The sequence below is a fragment of the Bombyx mori genome, chromosome 4, assembly GCF_030269925.1.
Source record: "Bombyx mori chromosome 4, ASM3026992v2".
Lineage (NCBI taxonomy): Eukaryota > Metazoa > Arthropoda > Insecta > Lepidoptera > Bombycidae > Bombyx > Bombyx mori.
In genome coordinates, this window is record NC_085110.1 from 7717932 (window position 1) to 7738118 (window position 20187).

General features: G+C 35.3%; 2 protein-coding genes across 3 annotated transcripts; one reads left to right on the forward strand and one right to left on the reverse strand.

Moving 5' to 3' along the window:
- Nucleotides 1-4116: 4116 nt before the first annotated feature.
- Nucleotides 4117-11912, forward strand: LOC101738669 (calcium load-activated calcium channel). Its single transcript, XM_004929211.5, has 6 exons — nt 4117-4255; nt 5396-6920; nt 7236-7313; nt 7415-7589; nt 7698-7838; nt 11753-11912. Exons 2-6 carry the CDS (start codon nt 6860-6862, stop codon nt 11847-11849), a joined length of 552 nt encoding a protein of 183 aa, XP_004929268.1. The 5' UTR covers nt 4117-4255; nt 5396-6859; the 3' UTR covers nt 11850-11912.
- Nucleotides 11871-19463, reverse strand: LOC101738537 (FAD-dependent oxidoreductase domain-containing protein 1). 2 transcript variants are annotated; one of them, XM_004929210.5, is made up of 6 exons: nt 18754-19463; nt 17535-17838; nt 17114-17450; nt 16292-16526; nt 14682-14796; nt 11871-12066 (listed from the first exon to the last, which is right to left on the reverse strand). In XM_004929210.5, exons 1-6 carry the CDS (start codon nt 19009-19011, stop codon nt 11927-11929), a joined length of 1389 nt encoding a protein of 462 aa, XP_004929267.1. In that variant the 5' UTR covers nt 19012-19463; the 3' UTR covers nt 11871-11926. The 2 variants fall into 2 exon arrangements, with proteins under 2 accessions (XP_004929267.1, XP_012548463.1); XM_012693009.4 differs by lacking the exon at nt 14682-14796 and having other exon boundaries at nt 18754-19292.
- Nucleotides 19464-20187: the final 724 nt, after the last annotated feature.

Here is a 20187-nt window from a genome sequence, read left to right on the forward strand (position 1 = left end):
AAGTTGAAGCTGGGTTGGAGCACTGAGAGTTATGCAGTCTTTTATTTTTACCAAAAATCCAGAAATACCACTGCAACGGCAACAATTGTTTCTTCTTTTCTTTTTCTTAATAATTTTACCCTTTTTATATATAAATAATGTAGAAATAGATATAGACAATTATTGATTTTTAAAAGCAAGACAATAATTTTCAAATATTACACAAAAGCCTTTAAAATCAAATGAGAGGCTGACAAAATCACTCTAATACTTTTTGTCGCGAGAGAAGAGGTATCAAGTTATGTTACTTTGTGGTGATATTAAAGTATTTTTTTAGGATTAAATGTGTAATAATGGCGACCTATCAACCGTTTAGCCTCTGTGAAAGTGCATAATTTTGGGAAAATTAAACATAAATGCTGGACGTGACTGCTCGTATTGAACCTCAGTAAATTCCCCACTATCGTTTGTTCTATTTTATTTTCCATAAAATAGAACAGATTCAGCCTTTGAAATAAAAAAATGGTTACTTATATGGTCTACGATCCCTTTGCCTTTTGCAATAGACTAATTAAAAAAAAAACAGAAAAGAAAAGATAAATGAGAAAATATTCTTCTTCTTCTTCTTCTTAATTTTGGCTCGGCACCATTCGTGCATTTGGCCAGTGTCAAGTATTTTACATTTTGTCAACAAAGCGAGGGAAACATATAACGCGAATTAAAATAATTAAATCATACCGGGAATTATACAAAAACAAATCAGAATAATTTCATATCTAAAAAATATATATAACAAAAGAAAACAAATAATATTAAACTACAATTTAATCTTGTTATTTATAATAAATTTATTTAATGCACTATATACACAGGGTCTATTATCTCTAAGAAGTAAGTAAATGTTAGAAGGAAGAGGAATAGAGAGAGATATTAGAGATTCATATAGGAAAGAGTGGTCATATAAAGGACAGGAAAAGAAAACATGATTCATATCGCAGTAACTCTCACCACATTCACAGGCAGCACTAGATACTATGCCAAGTTTATGCAGATGTACCGGAAGGCAAATATGTCCAAGACGCATGCGGATTAAAGACGAAGTGGCAGTTTTATTAAAACATAGTTTGGCAAACCATGGTTTTCTTGGGATTAAAGGTTGTATAGCGTAGAGGAAGCGACCCTTGACCTGACTGCTCTCTCTCCAGCTCAAATCCCATGTATCACGGAGATATATGCTAGGTAAAGCATTCAGGTCGTGTCCGAAAATCGTGTATGGGTATAAATCGCCACTCACAGTTGCCTCGTTTGCCAAACTGTCAGCTCTCACATTTCCTATGATGCCACAGTGGCTAGGTATCCAGCAGAAAGTGACTGTGTAGTTGTTTAATTGGCAATGCAACAACTTTCTCTTACATTCAAATGTTATGTGGAAGAAAGGATTCAGTTTTAAGGAAAATTTTTCTAAGCTTTGTAAAGAACTAAGTGAATCTGTAAATATAACACTTTTATTGAGTTTAAAAATTATAACATATTCTATTGCTTTCAGAAGACCGAAGCATTCTCCCGTAAATATAGATGTTTCTGGTGGTAATTTTATTTTTTGGACTATATTATATTGGTTATGAAATACACCTACTCCAACACACCCTGTGGGATGTTTGGATGCATCAGTATATATGTAATGCCAATTTGGCCATTTAGTATTTACAATATGGTTAAAAGTAGTGTTTACATTACAATCGGACCTATCTATGTTGAGAGAAAAACAAATAGTAGGAGAGAAAAGAAGAGAATCATATGAAGTTTTAAATAAAGGAAGGACTCTAAAGGAATGTGTAGGAGCTTGTAACGATTTATATTTCTGAAAACTTTTTACTAGGCATGGAAAGGGCTTATTAGTAGAAGACAATTTCTCTGACAATAATTCAAGTTTGGAAGGTAAAGGATGATTATAAAATTGAACAATTCGGAAAATAAATCTGTCAGAGAGATACTGGCGTCTAAATCTTAAAGGGGGATCGCAACATTCTATTTGAAGTGCATTAACGGGAGTGGATTTCATTGCACCTGTAATGAGTCTTAATGCCTTAGAATGAATCAGGTCCAATTTCTTAAAACCTGTCACATTCCCAGGATCCAAAAAGAAAGTACCAAAATCTAAAATACTTCTAATAGCGGCGTTGTAAACCAACTTCATAGTAGCTGGATGAGCACCCCACCAGACACCACGTAGGCATCTGAGCATATTCAAATTCCGTTCACATTTTGAAACTACAAGCTCACAATGGGCTAGACCTGTTAGTTTTGCATCAAGTACAACCCCTAAAAACTTTACTTGATTTTTGCTTGGTAAAGGTGTATTATCATAAGTAATAGTAGGTGTGGGAGGATTTCGAGATTTGGTAAAAATAACGCAGCTACTCTTTGACGGAGATAAATCTAGGCCATTAGTATCCATCCAAGTTTTTAAAGAAGATAAAGATGAAGAAATATGCTCACAAGCATTTGTCACAGATTTATCAGAGGCGTATATGACCAAGTCGTCCGCATACTGTAGGATACTAACATTGTCACCAACAGACCTTTCTAAGTCGTGTGTATATATGTTGTACAGTAAAGGGCTTAGTACAGAACCTTGCGGCAACCCCTTCCAGACCAATCTACTTGGTGTATACGGGACTCCAACGTCCAGAATAATTTGTCTCTCGGAAAGAAGATTAAAAATAAAGTTAGTTAAAAGGTGTGGGACATTTAAATTATTCAGCTTTTGTTTAAGAATGGGGAGTAAAATGTTATCGTATGCAGAATTAATATCCAAGAAAGCAGCGACTGTGGATTTTTTGTCTAAAAATGCATTACGTATATCAGTAGTAAAAATCCCCAAGCTATCTGCCACACTTTTCCCCTTTCTAAAACCAAACTGTGTCTGAGAGAGATGCTCACTATTCTCAATGAACCATTCAAGACGATTTTTAATAACATGTTCAACTACTTTAGTAATTACCGATGATAAAACTATTGGGCGAAAAGACTCAACATTAGACTGTGTTTTATTTGGTTTCAAAAAGGGCAGCACTATTTGCCTTCGCCAAGATAAAGGAATGTCACCTGACAAAACTACTTTGTTTATTAAATTTAAAAAGTGACCTAAGCCATTTTCACCAATGTGTGATAAAAAGGAATATGGTATCCCGTCTTCCCCAGGAGCACTGTCCTTTACGTGGTTTAGCACTCCTTTCAGCTCGATCATAGTAATAGGAAGATTTAAAGAAGAAAAGCTATTGGTTTTAACGGGTAGGGAACGGATAATTAAATCTTGGTGTGGTACAGAAGCAGGAGCCAAACGGTCGAGGAATTGATCGGCTAATACAATAGGAAGGAGAAGCGCACTCGAAGGATTTATAGCGGTTCTAAATCTCTTGATGTTTCGCCAAAGAACTGACGAATGTGTTTCAGGAGACAAGGAACTGCAAAAATTCCTCCAACCCTCAAACTTCTTTTTCTTAAACAACTTCCTTGTCTCTTTCATTATCTTCAACAGTGCATCATAATTCTCCAATGACATGTTAATGCGATAGTTCCTCTCAGCAAGTCTCCGCCTAGATATAGCATTAGTGCATTCTTCATCCCACCATGGTGGTGATGACAATTTATTATGGCGCGGCTTTCGCTTAGGAAAAACAGTATCAGCAGCTTGTAATAAAACAGATTTAAAATAGTCCGTATCACAAGTATTTGTATCTTGAAGAAATGTTTCTTCTACTAATGTAGTATATTTGTCCCAATGAGAATCAATGATTTTATGTTTTAATCGCGGCTTTGATGTTAATGCTTCATTTTGTTTATTATAGGGAAAGGAAATAACAATGGGATAGTGATCACTATTGAATGTGGATGACAAAGTAGACCAAGATAATAAAGACGCTAAATTAGAAGTACAAATAGACAGGTCTATAGCACTGATTGCTTCATCAGGCTTAGTGAGCCGGGTAGGGGATCCCGTATTTAAGATACACAGATCATATGAGTCTAAAATATCCAACAATTCATGTCCATAACAATTAGAAAAGGAACTACCCCAAGATGTGTGATGAGAGTTAAAATCACCCAAAATCATGAAAGGATGAGGAAGAAGTGAAATTATATTTCTAATTTCACTAAAGACTCTTAAAGAAGGATGTGGAATATAAACGGAAACATAACAAATATTATTAACAATAGCAGCAATGATAGAAAAATCATCACTGTGTGAAGGAAGAGGAAGAGGAGATATAAGGTGAGAGTTTCTGACAAGAAGGCACACACCGCCATACCCATCAGCCCTGTCATTCCTTAAACAGGAATAGCCAGGGATTTTAAATGTATAATTCGGCTTAAGCCAGGTTTCAGATAAAGAAAGAATAAAAGGTTTAAAAGTATTTACAATATGTACAAGTTCATGTTTTTTACTTATGATACTTCTGCAGTTCCATTGAACTATCCTGTCCATTATGACTATTATTATTATTGTTGGGGTTGAATAAAGTAGCAGCGTTGGTCGGTATGGTTAAATTTGATTGAGATAACAATTTAATTAAAGTTGTAATTAAGTCTATTAAGTTCTGTTCACTCCGTTTGTCAGCATTGGGTGAGGTTTGTAATACACAACCATTAGAGGGTGCGGGCATGTTGTAATCCTTTACAATTGAATTGTGAGCTTCACTGTCATAACCTTTATTAGGTTTAGGTGGGGTTCGTGGTTTAGAAACAACAGTTTTTTTATACGATAATATGCGTGATGGGGGTGAGCCGGGTACAATAGTATTGTCTGTTTGTAAAGTTTTATTCGGAATGGATGTTAAGACATCAGCATATGTTTTATTTATTATTGGGTGAAGTTTTGATGCTTCCATGTATGATAGGTTGTTTTCAGCCATGGTAGTTTTTATTTCTTTTTGCCTAAAATATTCTGGGCATTTTTTGCTTGACGCAAAATGTAGCCCAGAACATAAGCAGCAAGAGCCCTGATCTTCCTCAATATTACAGCTATCACCGGTGTGACCTTGTCCACATTTATAGCATCTTGGTTTGGACCTGCATTTTGTTTTTGTGTGGCCAAAATGACAACAGTTATAGCACTGTATAGTTGGGTAAGTATATAGTTGTACAGGTAAAGAGTTAAAACACATAAAAACACGTTTAGGTAATACTTGGCCGTCAAATGTCAATACAACTGTTTGAGAAGGTTTCCAAGTTGGTTCATTATTTACAATTACCTTATAATTTAAACGTCTGACTTTAATTATATCACCACATCCCATAGGCATATTAGTATTTTCCTTTATATCTTCGGGAGACCACTCAGTTGGAACTCCCCTTACTAATCCCATTCTAGTAATATTAAAGGTGGGTATATATGCTTTTAACTTATTTTCAGATAAACAATTTGACTGGAGAAAGCTGTTGGCGTCTAAATAATTATGAAAAGAAAGAGACATTTTGTTTCTTCCTATCCTTTTCAAACTGCCATTTACAATTTTTTTAAAAGAATTTTTTTTTAAAAACCTGCCGAACACAATAGGATGCAGATTGGTGCCGTCGTCTTCCGCAGACTGTATTTTATGAACATGCACAATGTAAGGGCCACGATCATTGCAATCATAATTAGTCCTGCCTATTTGTGTGGGAGCGTGGGAAGGAGAATTTACGTTATCGGGAGTAGAAGATGGTAAATTATTCATGGGGACCTTTATAAACTCATCATTACAATGACAATCAGTGTTTTTTAATGCATCATTATTATGTTTCCTTTTCCTCTTATTACATTGCTTGCATATCCTATGAAGATAATTTCGTTTTAATTTTCGTTTGGATACCGACGAACAGTCGGAATCCATTCCAGATTCGTTAGAAATTGTAACAAATGCTCCCACAGGGGGCACTGTGCCCCCTGGGTCTGGCGGCTCGTTCATAAAAGTATTCAGAAAAAACTTACCCTACGTAGAAAAGATAAATAATAAATATAGGAATAACACTAATCTAAAATTCACAACTTAGAACTATTCTGATTACTAATTACAATAAATCTACAATTTAATTTGAAAAAAATTTAAAAACCGCGCCCGCCAAGTTCGAACGTTTCCCGCGCTTTTTCGAGAAAATATTATAGTCGGATTTTTAATTAGACGAAGCTAGCTGACAGTAGCTAATGTCACTTTGTGAAATAATGTTGCTATATTTAAAGTAATAGTGATGCGTTCAGTTCTCGTTCAATCACAAATGAACTATGAGTGTGAAGAGTTAATCATTAATTTCAAACTATAAAAGAGTATTATTTATATTTTACAATAAAATTGTATTAGAGTGCTCCAATATATGTTGCTAGTAGTATGTAACTACAATCAGCTTTTTTATTTTCATTACCTACCTATAATTGTTATATTTTATACATCTATAATTTCAACTATATGATGTATTGGAAATATGACAGTCTTACAAGCTTCCTCGCAGTGTTTTTCTTAATTAAAACACTCGGTATTCAGTACAGCTAGATACTATAGGAACATAATATTTCGTCGAAAAATCATTGGTATGTACAAAGCACGCCTAAAATTCGAACCCCGTACCCGATATCGGCAATTCGGCACACCAACTGTTCACTAGACAAGTGAACAATTTCATTAATTCAGGAGTTTTTTCAATCGTTCACTTTGTCACAACACTATTTTTATTTCATCAAAAACTGACAACACAGTAAACGTCAGTTGACTTCGTCTAATAAAAAATCCGACTATACTTATCTACTGTATCTACATTATGTAGATTTATTCTCAAAACATTCGAAATAATAAATTTAAATTCATTTTAAGTGTATCTTTCATTAGACTAACGATTTTGCAAAATGTGGAGCGATTCTCTCTTAATAGTTTTCATCTCTATCTGCACTGCGTTCTTAGGAGAAGGTTAGAAATTCCATTTAATTTTCGCTTAATAAAAAATGGACTAGTTTCATTAAATGCTATACGGTACAACTTTAAATTGAAGACCAAAATAAAACTAAAGAATTCCGTTTAACACAGATAGGTAATTAAGATTTGTGTTTTGGCTAATTAAGCAAAGGAGCTTATCAAGTGTGCATTTTTAAATTGGATTCATTTTAAATTTGACGTACAATGAGACCCAAAGTGCTTAATTTCAAAAACCAGCAATACTCGTACACGATGTACTTTACAGGAAAAACTCTTATTAACTAATGTTTTTTAATCTTTAACTTTTAGGCTTAACATGGGTCTTAGTCTACAGAACGGAGAAATATCAAAAACTGAAAGTGGAAGTCGAACGACAGAGTAAAAAATGTGAATAACTACTTTAATTTTGTCTTTATTTTTGTAGTTTTGAAATAATTTTTTTGTTTATTTAAGTACTTGTATCTTTAAACTGTCATGCTTAATTTTAGTAGAGAAACGTAAGGAAGCTCATGGAGACTCACTAGACAGACAACAAAAGAAAAAAATTGAAAGAGAAGAAGAGAGACTCAAAAACAATAACAGAGACTTGTCTTTGGTGAAAATGAAATCAATGTTTGCAATTGGTTTTGCTTTTACTGCCTTGCTCAGCATGTTTAATAGTATGTGAGTAATAATAGATACTTAAATGCTACTAAAATATATTTTATTCAATAAGCCTAACAAGGGCTACTCTATTTTTTATTTACTTAATGTTAAAAACATCATTTCCAGATTTGATGGCAGAGTAGTGGCTAAACTTCCATTTTATCCTATTTCATGGATTCAAGGTCTGAGCCATAGGAATTTACCTGGTGATGATTACACAGATTGTTCTTTCATATTTTTGTACATTCTGTGTACAATGAGCATCAGGTAACGATCATTAGATAATCACCAACCATAGAATAGAAATATATTAGGGGTTAAAATATGAAATTGCCGATTTGTACTGAAAATTGAAATTGTTTTTTTTTCTTTCATTTAATATATTTATTTCATCAAAATATTTATCATTATTATCTATACATTGCTGCCATCAAATAGGAAGGTCATTTATGCCTTTGCGATAGAACTATGTCCAGCAGTTGGCAGATGAAGGCTGATGATGATGATGATGATGATAGAAATCTGGTGATCTAGATTCTACAAACTGTATGAAAGCATTTTGTACTGGCTCCTGGGAAGAAAACTTTTTATTAAGTATAAAATTGTCCAAATCACAAAAAAATGGTAGTCCATTGGAGCAAGGTCTGGTGAATATGGAGGGTGACAAATGGTTTCTAATTGCAGTTCCTGTAGAGTTAAAACGGTTTCTCGTGCTGTATGAGGTCACATGTTATCATGGAGGAATATTGGTGAAGATCGACTCATAAGTCAGCTGTTTCACTGCAAATTTGTCTATCATTGTTCGGAGTTCGGCACATAAGACATCTGCTGTTATTGCTTGACCAGATCGGAAAAAGCTATAGTGAATAACACCATGCTGAGACCACCAAACAGTTACAATTACCTTTTTATTGGTAAGCTTTGCGTTAGGACACTGTTGCCGCGTTTGGCCTGGGGTCAGCCATTGCATTTTTCGCTTATGGTTATCGTAAAGAATCTACTTTTGATCACATGTCACAATTCGATCCAATATTCCTTCATTTCTGTATCGATTCAACAAGGCAACACAAGTTTCAATACGTGTTCCTTTCTGCAGATCAGTCAAATCATAAGGCACCCATTTTTCATATTTTTTTATTTTATTGATTTGACGCAAATGAGTCAATATTGTTGGTAAGGTAACGTTAAACCATACCGCTACTTCCTGGGTAGTTTGGCTCGGATCAGCTTCCACCATCTGTTTCAATTCATTATTATTCACATGTGTGGGCGGTCTTCCATGTGGTTCTTTCTTCAAATCAAAATTTCCATCACAAAAGCGTTTTAACCAAAATCGCACTTTTTAGCAGTCTCCTTTCCAAACGCAGCATTGATATTGCGAGCTCTTTCTGCAGCGTTAGTTCCACGTCGTCGAACTCTTATTAAAAAATCACTCAAATTTTCGAAGTATCTATCGTTCTTGTCTAAGCTGAATAAAAAAAACAACTGAAAGTCGAGAATCGAATGTTGCACATTTTTTAAAAGAAGAACCCCATAGGTACCATTTAAAAAAAGTTTCACTCAAAAATCTCAAAATATGAAGGTTCTATGTCAATTCGAAGTACCTATTACAATAAAATGGCAATTTCATACTTTAACCCTTATTTTATATTATTTTAAATGAACTAATATCTCTTTAAACTCTCGGCTAGAATATTTTATGAAATCGCATGAGTTTTCTGGTCTGGTTTCTCTTACATCTTTTATGTATGTTGGTTGAATAACTATGTATTTAAATTTTTTAAATATAATTTAAATATGTTTTTTAGAAATCTAAATAATAAGACAATAGAATTGCTTTATAGTGAAATATTTTCTTAGTCCAAATATTTTATACTAATATTATAAATGCGAAAGTAACTTTGTCTAAGTAATTTTCATGCCAAAACTACTAAACCAATATAAATGAAATTTGGTACACATGAGTCGTCTATTATCAAAGGTGGCAATCTGTGCATTTGGACAAAAAAATGTTATTGATATTTCAATACAGATTGATTTGAATATAATCGTCTCCTTCAAAGAATACGGTTCAAAACCTGCATTAAATAAAGGTTAATAGTTAACCTGTTATTTATATAAGATGTCGTTCCGAAGAGTTTTGTGACTGCCAATGGAATACAAAGTCAATAATTCGTTTTTCTGATTTACCAATAATTGTCCAAAAGTCAGATTGCCGGCTTTGATAATAGTCGACTCACATATAGTCTAGAAGAGCCTGATAAAGAAAATAGGCTTCTTTCTAATACGAAAAAGGGTTGTAAAGCGTGGTAAAGTGTTGAATGGAAGGGATGAAAAGTTGTATGGAAATATCGTCATTTGTAGAGTTAAAACTTAAAACTTATTTTATGGGCTTTGGATTCGATATAAAAAAATATGACATTAAGCTTCAGAATAACACATATATGTACTTTATAAAAATATAGTGTAAAGTCAAGTAAAAAGCAATAAGTGACAAGTAAAAGGGAAAAAAAATGCCACCTGAAAGTTATTTTTGCGTGCCTCGCAAAAACTGTTGGAGTTACACTTACCGTAAAATGGGGTAAATAGGGACAAAATCGAACTTCAGATTGAATTTTAAAATAGTTACAATTAAATAGTCACTGCTCAACGTTGCGGATACTACACGGATCGTATAGTAATCATTGACCAAATGAAGCACCAGCGCTTCTAGCACACAAGTTTACGAGTCCATAATGATGTTTTGAAAGTTATGAAGTGGGTACATAAAAAAAGCGAAGTGCTTGAGATTACCCATTTTTCGTATTCTTAGTCGTTTGTGTTCTCAGTCTTGCTTTATCTTGCCCAATACTTTGAACACACTTTGTCTGTGTTATCTTGTTTCGACATTATTCCCGATTACAATGTTACGCTCTCGCCGTTAAATGGATGTGGAAACTGCGACAAAGGCGGTTGTTTTGCTTCAAAAGGGAGAATCGCAAAGACCGGTTGCTATTCGCCTTGGCGTGTCACGGCGCGCTGTTCGAAACGTATGGGAACGATTCCAAAGGCAGGCAGTGTAGCTAGAAGACCTGGATCAGGAAGAGTTCGAGCCACAACCGCACTAGAATACTGCTACATCCGATTGACACCGCGCCGGGACCGCTCAATAACCACCCGGACCTCATAATCCCGGCTGAGGCAGTCCACTGGCACATCCCTTACTGATTGCACCATTCGGAATCGACTCCACGACGGACGGGGAACGAACCAGGATGCGTTATCCGTTTAAAATTGACAAGGGCTCACCGGGAAGCACGTTTGAGGTTTGCACGTGAGGATTTGGGCTGGGCTATGGACAATTGAAGAACAGCCTACTCTTTACGGACGAGTGCAAGATCAAATTTTTTTCAAGAAAAGAGAAGGAGGACGTTTTACTGAACCATGCATGCACGGAACTGACTGTTTTGGGGCCCAAGTGTAATGATATGGGACGGGCCATAAGCTTGTTAGGCAAAACAGAGCTGGTGATGTTAACGAAGGGACTATCACTTAAGCCAGTTACGTCGAGCACGTAATCTGATCTCACGTCATGCCATATTCACAAAGGGTGGGTGATATTTGTGTAAGAACAACGCTTGTGCGCATACAGCTCGTGTCACTCAGGGCATTCTCTGATGCCAATATTTCAGTTTTACCTTGGCCAGCGATGAGTTCCGATCTCAACCCGGTTGTGCATCTATGAGATCAATTGAAACTAAGTCTCAAAGAAATCCATAGCCAAGTCAATAGTCAGCACGACCTCATAAACGCCCTTAAACTCTGTTGGCAACAAATACCCGACCAAAACATCACTCATCTGATCGAGAGTTTTTCGATAGGCTCAGATAGTGCATACGAAGCAAAGGAGGTCCTACTCGATGCTAAAGGAAAATTCCCGGCAAAAAAACAAGTGGATAATTTTTTTTATTGACAGTTACCTAGTACTCATTTCTCGAAAGGGTATTTATGTTTAATATGATCAAATTAAACAATTTAAATTTTATTTTGCGTTTACATAATATGTAAAACCCTAATTTAAGGTTGACGAAACGTAAAACATATTAAATTTCTAAATGCATATAAATTATGGGACAAAAAATAGTGGGTCCTATTTTGATTTGAGTAGTTTAATAATTGTATAATAATTATTCTTGTTTCAGACAAAACATACAAAAGTTGCTTGGTTTTGCACCTTCTCGAGCTGCTTCAAAACAAGGTGGTGCTCTATTTGCTGCACCTCAGACACAATTCAAATGAGGTTTTAAATTAAATATCGAATTTTTGTAGTTTTAAGTTATAATAAATAGATATTATCATTGATTATTTATTTTAGTTCAATAAGCATTGCATTCCATCATAGGTTGATCAGTTAATAATCTGTCAAATCCAAGCCTTGTCAAGTCGATAGTATTGAACTGACTGTCTATGATTAGTTCCGTTAGAGCTCTTCCCAAACCCGGAGCATGTTGACAACCTGAGAAAAACATTGTTTTCATTAAAAATAAAAAAAGGTTAGAATGTGTATGATATTACTGTCTACAAATCAGTATCAAATGAAACCACATTTATAAGTGATGAGTGAATGAGGTTATCCAGATGAATATGGCCTCCCGTAGAATTGTAACAAGTAACAACGGATACTAAGTAAAATTGATTTCCGCCATTTTATTTTTATTTATTTTTTATTGCCTTTGTAGGCAGACGAGCAAACGGCTCATTTGATGGTGAGTGGTTACCGTCACTCATGGACGTCAGCAACGCCTGGGGAGAGCCAAGCTACTGCCTACTGTTTACGATACGGAAAATACTGTAAATTAGGAGTGGGTAATATCGGTTTTGCCGCGTATCGAATCGTATCTATATATCGAGGATCAATATCGGATATTGAATCTATATATTTTCTGAATCTATATATTGATGGATGCTAGTAGATTTTCTCGATTCATGATATTTGAGATTTGAAACGATACGCTGATATAATATCGTAGTAGATATAGATTTAAGTCAACGTTATACGGTTGGTTTTCTGATATCAATTTATGATATGATCTTAAAGTAATAAAAAGAACATGAAAATAAAAATATCAAAAAAACTTTCCTTCATGCTTTTACCAGGCTTAGGACTGGCTACATTATTTTCAGTTTTTAGTATTTTGTGTCTTAATTTAAAATTACAAAATATACCAAAAGAGTGTAGATTTCAAAAGTTTAATACAAACACAAGAAATAAACTCAATTATTTGGATTAAACTAAAAATAGAAAAATGTGTACTTTAAAAATCAAACACAAAAAACTTTTAAGTATTTATAAACACTTGTCCAAAAATTCTAGTTCAAGGTCAAAGCGAGTGAAATTAAATTCAACGATGCAAATAGGCTATACTGCATTCAAGTTAGGGTCGAAAGTTGAAACTTCTTTCCTTAATTGTATCCTGCTGATACGCTAAGAATAATCTACAGACATATGGACTTAAATATAAGGTTTACAATTGTATGGATAATGCCTGTTTCTGTTTCATTCATCACATGATATCCCTATCGTGCGCTCACTCACTCTGGCCGATTCGATACGAACCAAACGAATATTGCTGATATTAACGAATCGGTACGATATGCCGATGCGCATCACATCGAGCAATATCGTGTATCGGCTGATATCGAAATATAGATTTCGATTCACGAATCGGTCCGATATGGCGATGCGCATCACATCGAGCAATATCGTGTATCGGCTGATATCGATATATAGATTTCGTGCGGGGCGATATCGGATTCAACGATATTGCTGCGATATATAGATATTGAATCTATATACGATTTATATCACCCACTCCTACTGTAAATTAATCACGAAGGTTAGATTGTTTTAAATAATATTGTTTTTTTTTATTACTAGATAGGCAGATAAACACATGGTTCATGGCCCATGGTGTTAAGTGGTTAGATATTCTATAGACGACAGAATAAAAAGTGTCCCTACCAAACTTTGAGATACGAGGTCGCAGCCTTAATTGTATTATATATTATATATTCCACTCTTCAAGCCGCAACACATTACTGCTTCGCGACAAAATGGGCAGGGTGTGTGATCCGTTATGTTAAATGAATGTTGTCCTACTTACACTATAAATTAAGAATTAGTGTCAATGGAAACAGTAGCCATGTTTACTGCCCTAGTTAGGAGTAAACTTTTAAATACGAAAATATTTTTTTAAATAATACAAAAAAGTTATTAGGTTGGTATAGGTTTAGTACATTTAAAATGGTAAGGGTTACTAACAAACCTAAATTAATTTTGTGGTTGATGAAATTTGTTAGAGTTTGTGTAGACCTGTATCAATCATCATTGATTGATCGTGGCTCAAGCAACACCTAAATGCTATGTCAGAATCGCACTTCTCTTTTTATATCTATGTTTTTATATTTTTCTATTTCTACATCTGTCATGTCGTAGTTCGCCGTTGGGTCTTGGCACTTGAAAGTTTTTTTTTTTTTTTTTTTTGCCGTTGTAGTCAGACGGGCATACGACCCACCTGATGGTGAGTGGTTACCCTCGCCCATGGACTTCAGCAATGCCAGGGGCAGAGCCAGGCCGCTGCCTACCGCTTAATACTCTCCACAAGCCTCGTTTGAAGAAGGACATGTCATAGCGCTCGGGAAACACCGTGGAGGGGAGCTCATTCCATAGCCGGATGGTACGTGGCAAAAAAGACTGGAAACGCACTGTGGATGACCGCAGTGGCTCCAGTTAGTATGGATGAACTCTACTCCGGTGGCGGGCGGTGCGATGGTAAAAACGAGATGCTGGTATCATCTCGAACAATTCCTCAGAGCACTCCCCATGGAACATACGGTATAAGTAACGCAGCAACTAACGGGTGACGATCGACTAATAGATCAGAACAATATAACATAAGTATGACCCAGACTTAGATCATGACATTCGACTCTACATAGTCTTTAGAAATTATCTACAGTAGGTAAATATGCGAATGAGAACGACTATCGACTTACAAATCAAACCTTTTATAGTTCAACAATCGATCAACACAGGTCTACACAATTTATAAATATGAAATGTGTATTTACCTAGCTGACCAAATCCTGCAGCAATATACAAATTATTATGATAAGGATGTGGTCCCAATATTCCTGAATTGTCGTATGTGGTGCAATCATAATACAAACTGCTATGGCTTTGTACCTAGAAACCATTGATATAATGTTATATTTTATTATGTTAGTTATAGGAGCAATTACAGTAACGTTTTTTTTTAATGGCGTATGGAAAAGATAGGAAGGATAGAAGCCTAGAAAACTAAGAGCTCATGGTGCCCTTAGTTTTAATTATTTATTCAAGTCCATAGTCATCCTAACATTAATGCTGCAGCTGTTAATGAGACAAATAAATATTGCAGGTTCAATTATTGTATTACACAATTTCATTCTTTGATTGCCGTAGACAGTATACACGTTAGCTATGTAATTTCATGATACGAACCCCGAGATATTCATGACTTACGGGTACACTATAATTTTTCTTTTAATTTTTTTATTGCATAGATGTGTGGACGAGCGCACAGCCCACCTGGTTTTAAGTAGTTACCGGAGCCCATAGACATATATAAAGTAAATGCCGTCACCCACCTTGAGTTTTAAGGTCTTAGTATAGTTACAAACGGCTGCCCCACCCTTCAAACCGAAACGCATTACATTTTTATTTATTTTTATGAATGAGGGATTACTGGTGGCCCAGAGGCCTTTCCAGTTCCACCAGGTCAGGTGGGCGAGCAAAGGCTCAGCCAGGAGGGGTGGGACTTGCCTCTAAAGGATACCTAACAACTCAAGAGCATTTGCTTCGCGAATGAATCTACTACCGAATCGGAATCGCGACTCGCTGAGAAGATCCGACGAGAAACTCAGTGGCCAGATACATGGGTTAGGTTGCACGTCGAACTTCGGTGGTTAGGGTTACCGGGCTCCGTAAGTCTGCTCCTAACGTTAGAGCTGAAGGTGTCTAATGTAAGGGTTATTGGATCTGATTGATCCGTAAGGACGTGTCTAGGGCGTCGACAGTGACTGGCTCCTGCGTGATCAGGATTCCGAGCGGCGGCAACGATAAGGCGATTATCATAACGAATGCATTCCTGCTTCACGGCTGAAATAAGCAGGGTAGTGGCACCTACCCGCGCGGACTCACAAGAGGTCCTACCACCAGCAAATTATAATTTTGCTTGTTTGATTTTTATTAAACGATGTTATTCCTTTACCATGGAAGTGAATCGTGCACATTTGCTAAGTACGTATTTCATGAGAAAAATTGGTACCCGCCAGCGGGATTCGAACACCATTGCATCGCTAGATACTAATGCACTGGACATCTTATCCTTTAGGCCACGACGACTTCAAATTCTTCAAAGTCTTAAAAAACTTTAAGTAGGTATGTTCCCATTCTTCTTGTCAATTTATTAATTTTCAAGTTTTTCTGATATTTGGAAATGCTGTTTGAAATATTTTAAAAACCCATAGTCGTATTATTTTTTAAGTCTCAAATGTATTTTTTATATCTATAATGATCAAGAGTACGTAAGTACCTTTGCTGCTTACATATCACTACAGGTAAGTTGAAACTGTTCTTGTGACACAGTTCATACTGATTACTTTATAGCCAATAGGAAAATATTCAAATTGTTATTTACCTGAGCATTATTACAGCTAGGGATTCTATGCATTAATGATGATAGAAAAGTTGTTTTCAAATACTGTTCTGTATCAACAAGATTATCATTTTGATCTAGTGAAGGTAAATATCCACCTAAGAAGTCCTTTCCTAAACCTTTTCTTTGTAACCATAACCCAGTTGTATCCATTATCATGGGAGTATTAAGACCAATTTCTGTATTATTTCCTTCAAGAGAATAAACTTCATGTTTTCTAAAACAGACAAATAATAATTATTGATAGTATTTTTATAATAGACAAGTACTACTACACATATTTATATAACTTATAATCAAAATAATAAGTATGTATATTCTCAAAGACAAAACAATTAATTAATTCCATGAATATTATAACACTGTATTTTTTATTGAATCAGGTGGGCAAAAGGTAAACGAAAGACTACATGCCCACATTACACAAACAATGAAACCACAATGTAAGTACTATTGACCAACGTGAGATTGAAATCTCATTTGCTTAGGATTATTTTTTCCTTGTTTATTCGCTGGTAGCCTAAGGGGCTATTGCAGCTACGAGTGGATGGGTGAGCTTACGGAGTCAAACTGAGAGAATTTGCTAACACTAGTTCTAGCAAGGACAGTGTTTCGCAGAACCTACACCAGATCGAAATCGCGACCCACTAATATCCAACGAGAAGCGCAGTGGGGTTTTAAGTATAACATCTATGTTACCCTTCAAATTGGAACACTTGATTGATTAACCGCAGGACAAACATAGTAGATGAAGGAACCCCTAAAATGCCTCGCAACACTTACTTTACAGTATTGCCAATTTACCTTTTCTCAACAGGTAATGGTACCATGAGCATTCCATCACCAGTACCTACTTTTGCAAATTTAGCTATTTCACTAGAATCAGAACCAGCTGTTAATATGCATCCAGCAAATTTTATTCCATATTCTTCATTTTCTTCTGTCATGTATCTAACTCGCATTATCCTTTCAAATGCACCTGGGGTGACACCTTCCATTAGAACATCTCGCTGTTGCTCCAAATCAAAACCAACTACTTCAGCATTAATATATAATGCTCCAAGTTCTTTTGACTTTTTTACAAAGCCTTTATGTAGTTCCCATCCATTAAATGTTCCCTCAGATTCTACACCCATGCATCCTAAAATTATATAAAAAAATGTAATACAATAAAATAATAAACCTAATATATCACAATTTTTTATTAGGTTACTATTCAGACTACCTAACTTGATATCTGCAGTATTTATCCATGGAAACTTTTTATTTATTTCCTTAGGAGACAAAAGTTCATTTGGTGACCCATGTTCCTTCAATAATGAAGAAGTTTCTTCTAATTTTTGTGCATAGTCGTTACTCGCCAGTACTAATGACCCAGTTGGACAATATTCAACATTTATATCTTCACCAAGATGTTCTCTAATGTTTCTAAGGAAGAATGCACTGAATTGCGATAGGAACAAATTTTCTGGTAGTGTGAAATGTTGTGAAAGTGTTCCATGCTGAAGGTGCCTTTGAGCTTGTTTATACTGTAGTAAAAACAAAAAGTTTCTAATTATGGTAAGTTATTAAGACAATTTAAGTACAATTTTGAAGATTTTTTCTGTTACAAGACTTGAAACCTTTTATAAAATTACTGTTTTGCATAATTGGACATTTTTTTATTGCTTTGATGGTGGGCGAGTATAGTCCACTTGGTATTACTGTGGTTACTGGAGCCTATAGACTTCAACAACTTAAATACAGTTACCCACCATAAGGCATGAGTTCTAAGTCACAGTTTTATAGTACAATGATTCTGCCACCTTTCATACCAAAATAGATTACTGCTTCACAGCAGAAATAGGCAGAGTGGGAGTACCTACCGATGTGGGCTCACAAAGCTCTACCACCAGTAATGACTGACATGACCAGACACGACTGATGAACTTTCATATTTACAATAATTTATAACACTTATAAATGACATCCCTATATCCAAGTATTGGTTTCAATTGTACATCATTATGTTTATTTTTATATTGCCTACCTATTTGCCAGTAGTCTCAAGGGGCTATTTTGGTATCAGCCTGGCTGGTAGCGAGCTCATGGGGCTCAACTTGATAGAATTAGGTAACATCTACCCTGACAACAGCAGTGCTTCAATTAATCTACTACTAGATTGTGGCTCACTGGGAAGATCCGGGAAACCCAATGGGTTGTATATATGGGAATTTTTATTTATTATTTATTAGACATTAAAGCTCTTTAGTGAACTTGAACTTTATTACATAGTATTTATTATTCAAACAAGCTATGAGTCTTTAAGGTATAGCTAACAGAGCAGGGTGGCTATACCCTTGGTATTGCTAATGTCCATGAGCGATCAACATCTGGTGAGTTAAAAGCTTAAATACACTATACTATTAATAAAGTTAAATATAAAAACAACAGAAGTAACTTACGGAAAAATCTTTTTCTATGACCACTACTGAGAGACCATCACCAGCTCTGCGCTTTAACCAATAAGCTGTTGCTGCTCCTATTATACCACCACCTATTATAACAATATCAGTATTTTCTGGGTACGAAAATCTTGTATTAGATTTCGTCATTATATTCCAAGTTTTTATCATGGGGTTTTTCTGTTCATGATTATAGCGAGCAAATGTTGAAATTGCTGTAGATTGACGACTTGCACGAAATAAACTTGAAACAATCATTTTTTTCTATATTTTGATGTAGTACTTATCTAATGTATGTTTACAATAGTATATGTTCTAGTAAAGAGTGTATTTTTGGCTAAACTTTCCTTTATGTTCCGTCGATTTGGAAGTTAACAATTTTTTTGTAGATAGTACTCATAAATAGAAAGCTTTTTGCAAAATATTAAGTTGCGGAAACTCACAGTTTACGAGATATAATTTTTTAAAATTTTCCTAAATATTAGAAAAATCGTCAAGGTAGACGTCACAGTTGACGTTTCACGTTCCATTCACGGTAAGCGTATATTTTATTAAATTTTATGTCATGTTTTTACCGAAATATATTTTATTATTTTAATATATTCACATAGTAAATTTGTTGTTATTAATGTGCACAGTAATTGTTGCTGTAATAAGTAATTATATGGACTTTTTTACACAAAAAGTAATAAAATTTTGTTTACACTGTGGAACGGAATGTGAAAAGGCGCATTTTTATAAAGCGTCTTTTTATCTGTCTGTAATAAAATATATTTTTAATTATGATTGATTTTATAGTAAAATTGCTCGTGTTTTGGTAATCTATGTATATAAAAATGAATTGCTGTTCGTTAGTCTCGCTAAAACTCGAGAACGGCTGGACCGATTTGGCTAATTTTGGTCTTGAATTATTCGTGAAAGTCCAGGGAAGGTTTAAAGGGTAGATGAATATGAAAATGCTCGGAATTAAATAAAAATAATAATTTTGTTTTTCCTTTGATGTGTCGGACGGATTCCTTTTATTTGTTTGAAGTTTATTTTATATACAAAAGTTTAGGTCTTTTATTTATCGATTGAGGCACTACGAAGTCTGCCGGCTCAGCTAGTAGAATTGTATAAATATCCGAAAAACCGAAATCAGATTCGAAAACCGAATCAGAGCACCCCACTTTCCACCTGGTCTTGTTTGCCCTACCCCTAGAGTGTATATAAAAAACCGGAGGCGTGGAGGCAAAGCAGTCCTCGACCGCTGTGACGGAGCACGTGCGAGGCGTACGAGGCGGAGCGGCTGAGGTTGGTCGCCGTAGGCAACCATCCAGCCGAAGCTGCGGAGCGGAGCACGAGTGACCGTGCTTCAGCACGCAAGGGTGAAAGGGCTGCTCTTCCCGCAGCGCCGGAGATAAGGCGGATTCAAACATAAGCTCCCTTCGAGTT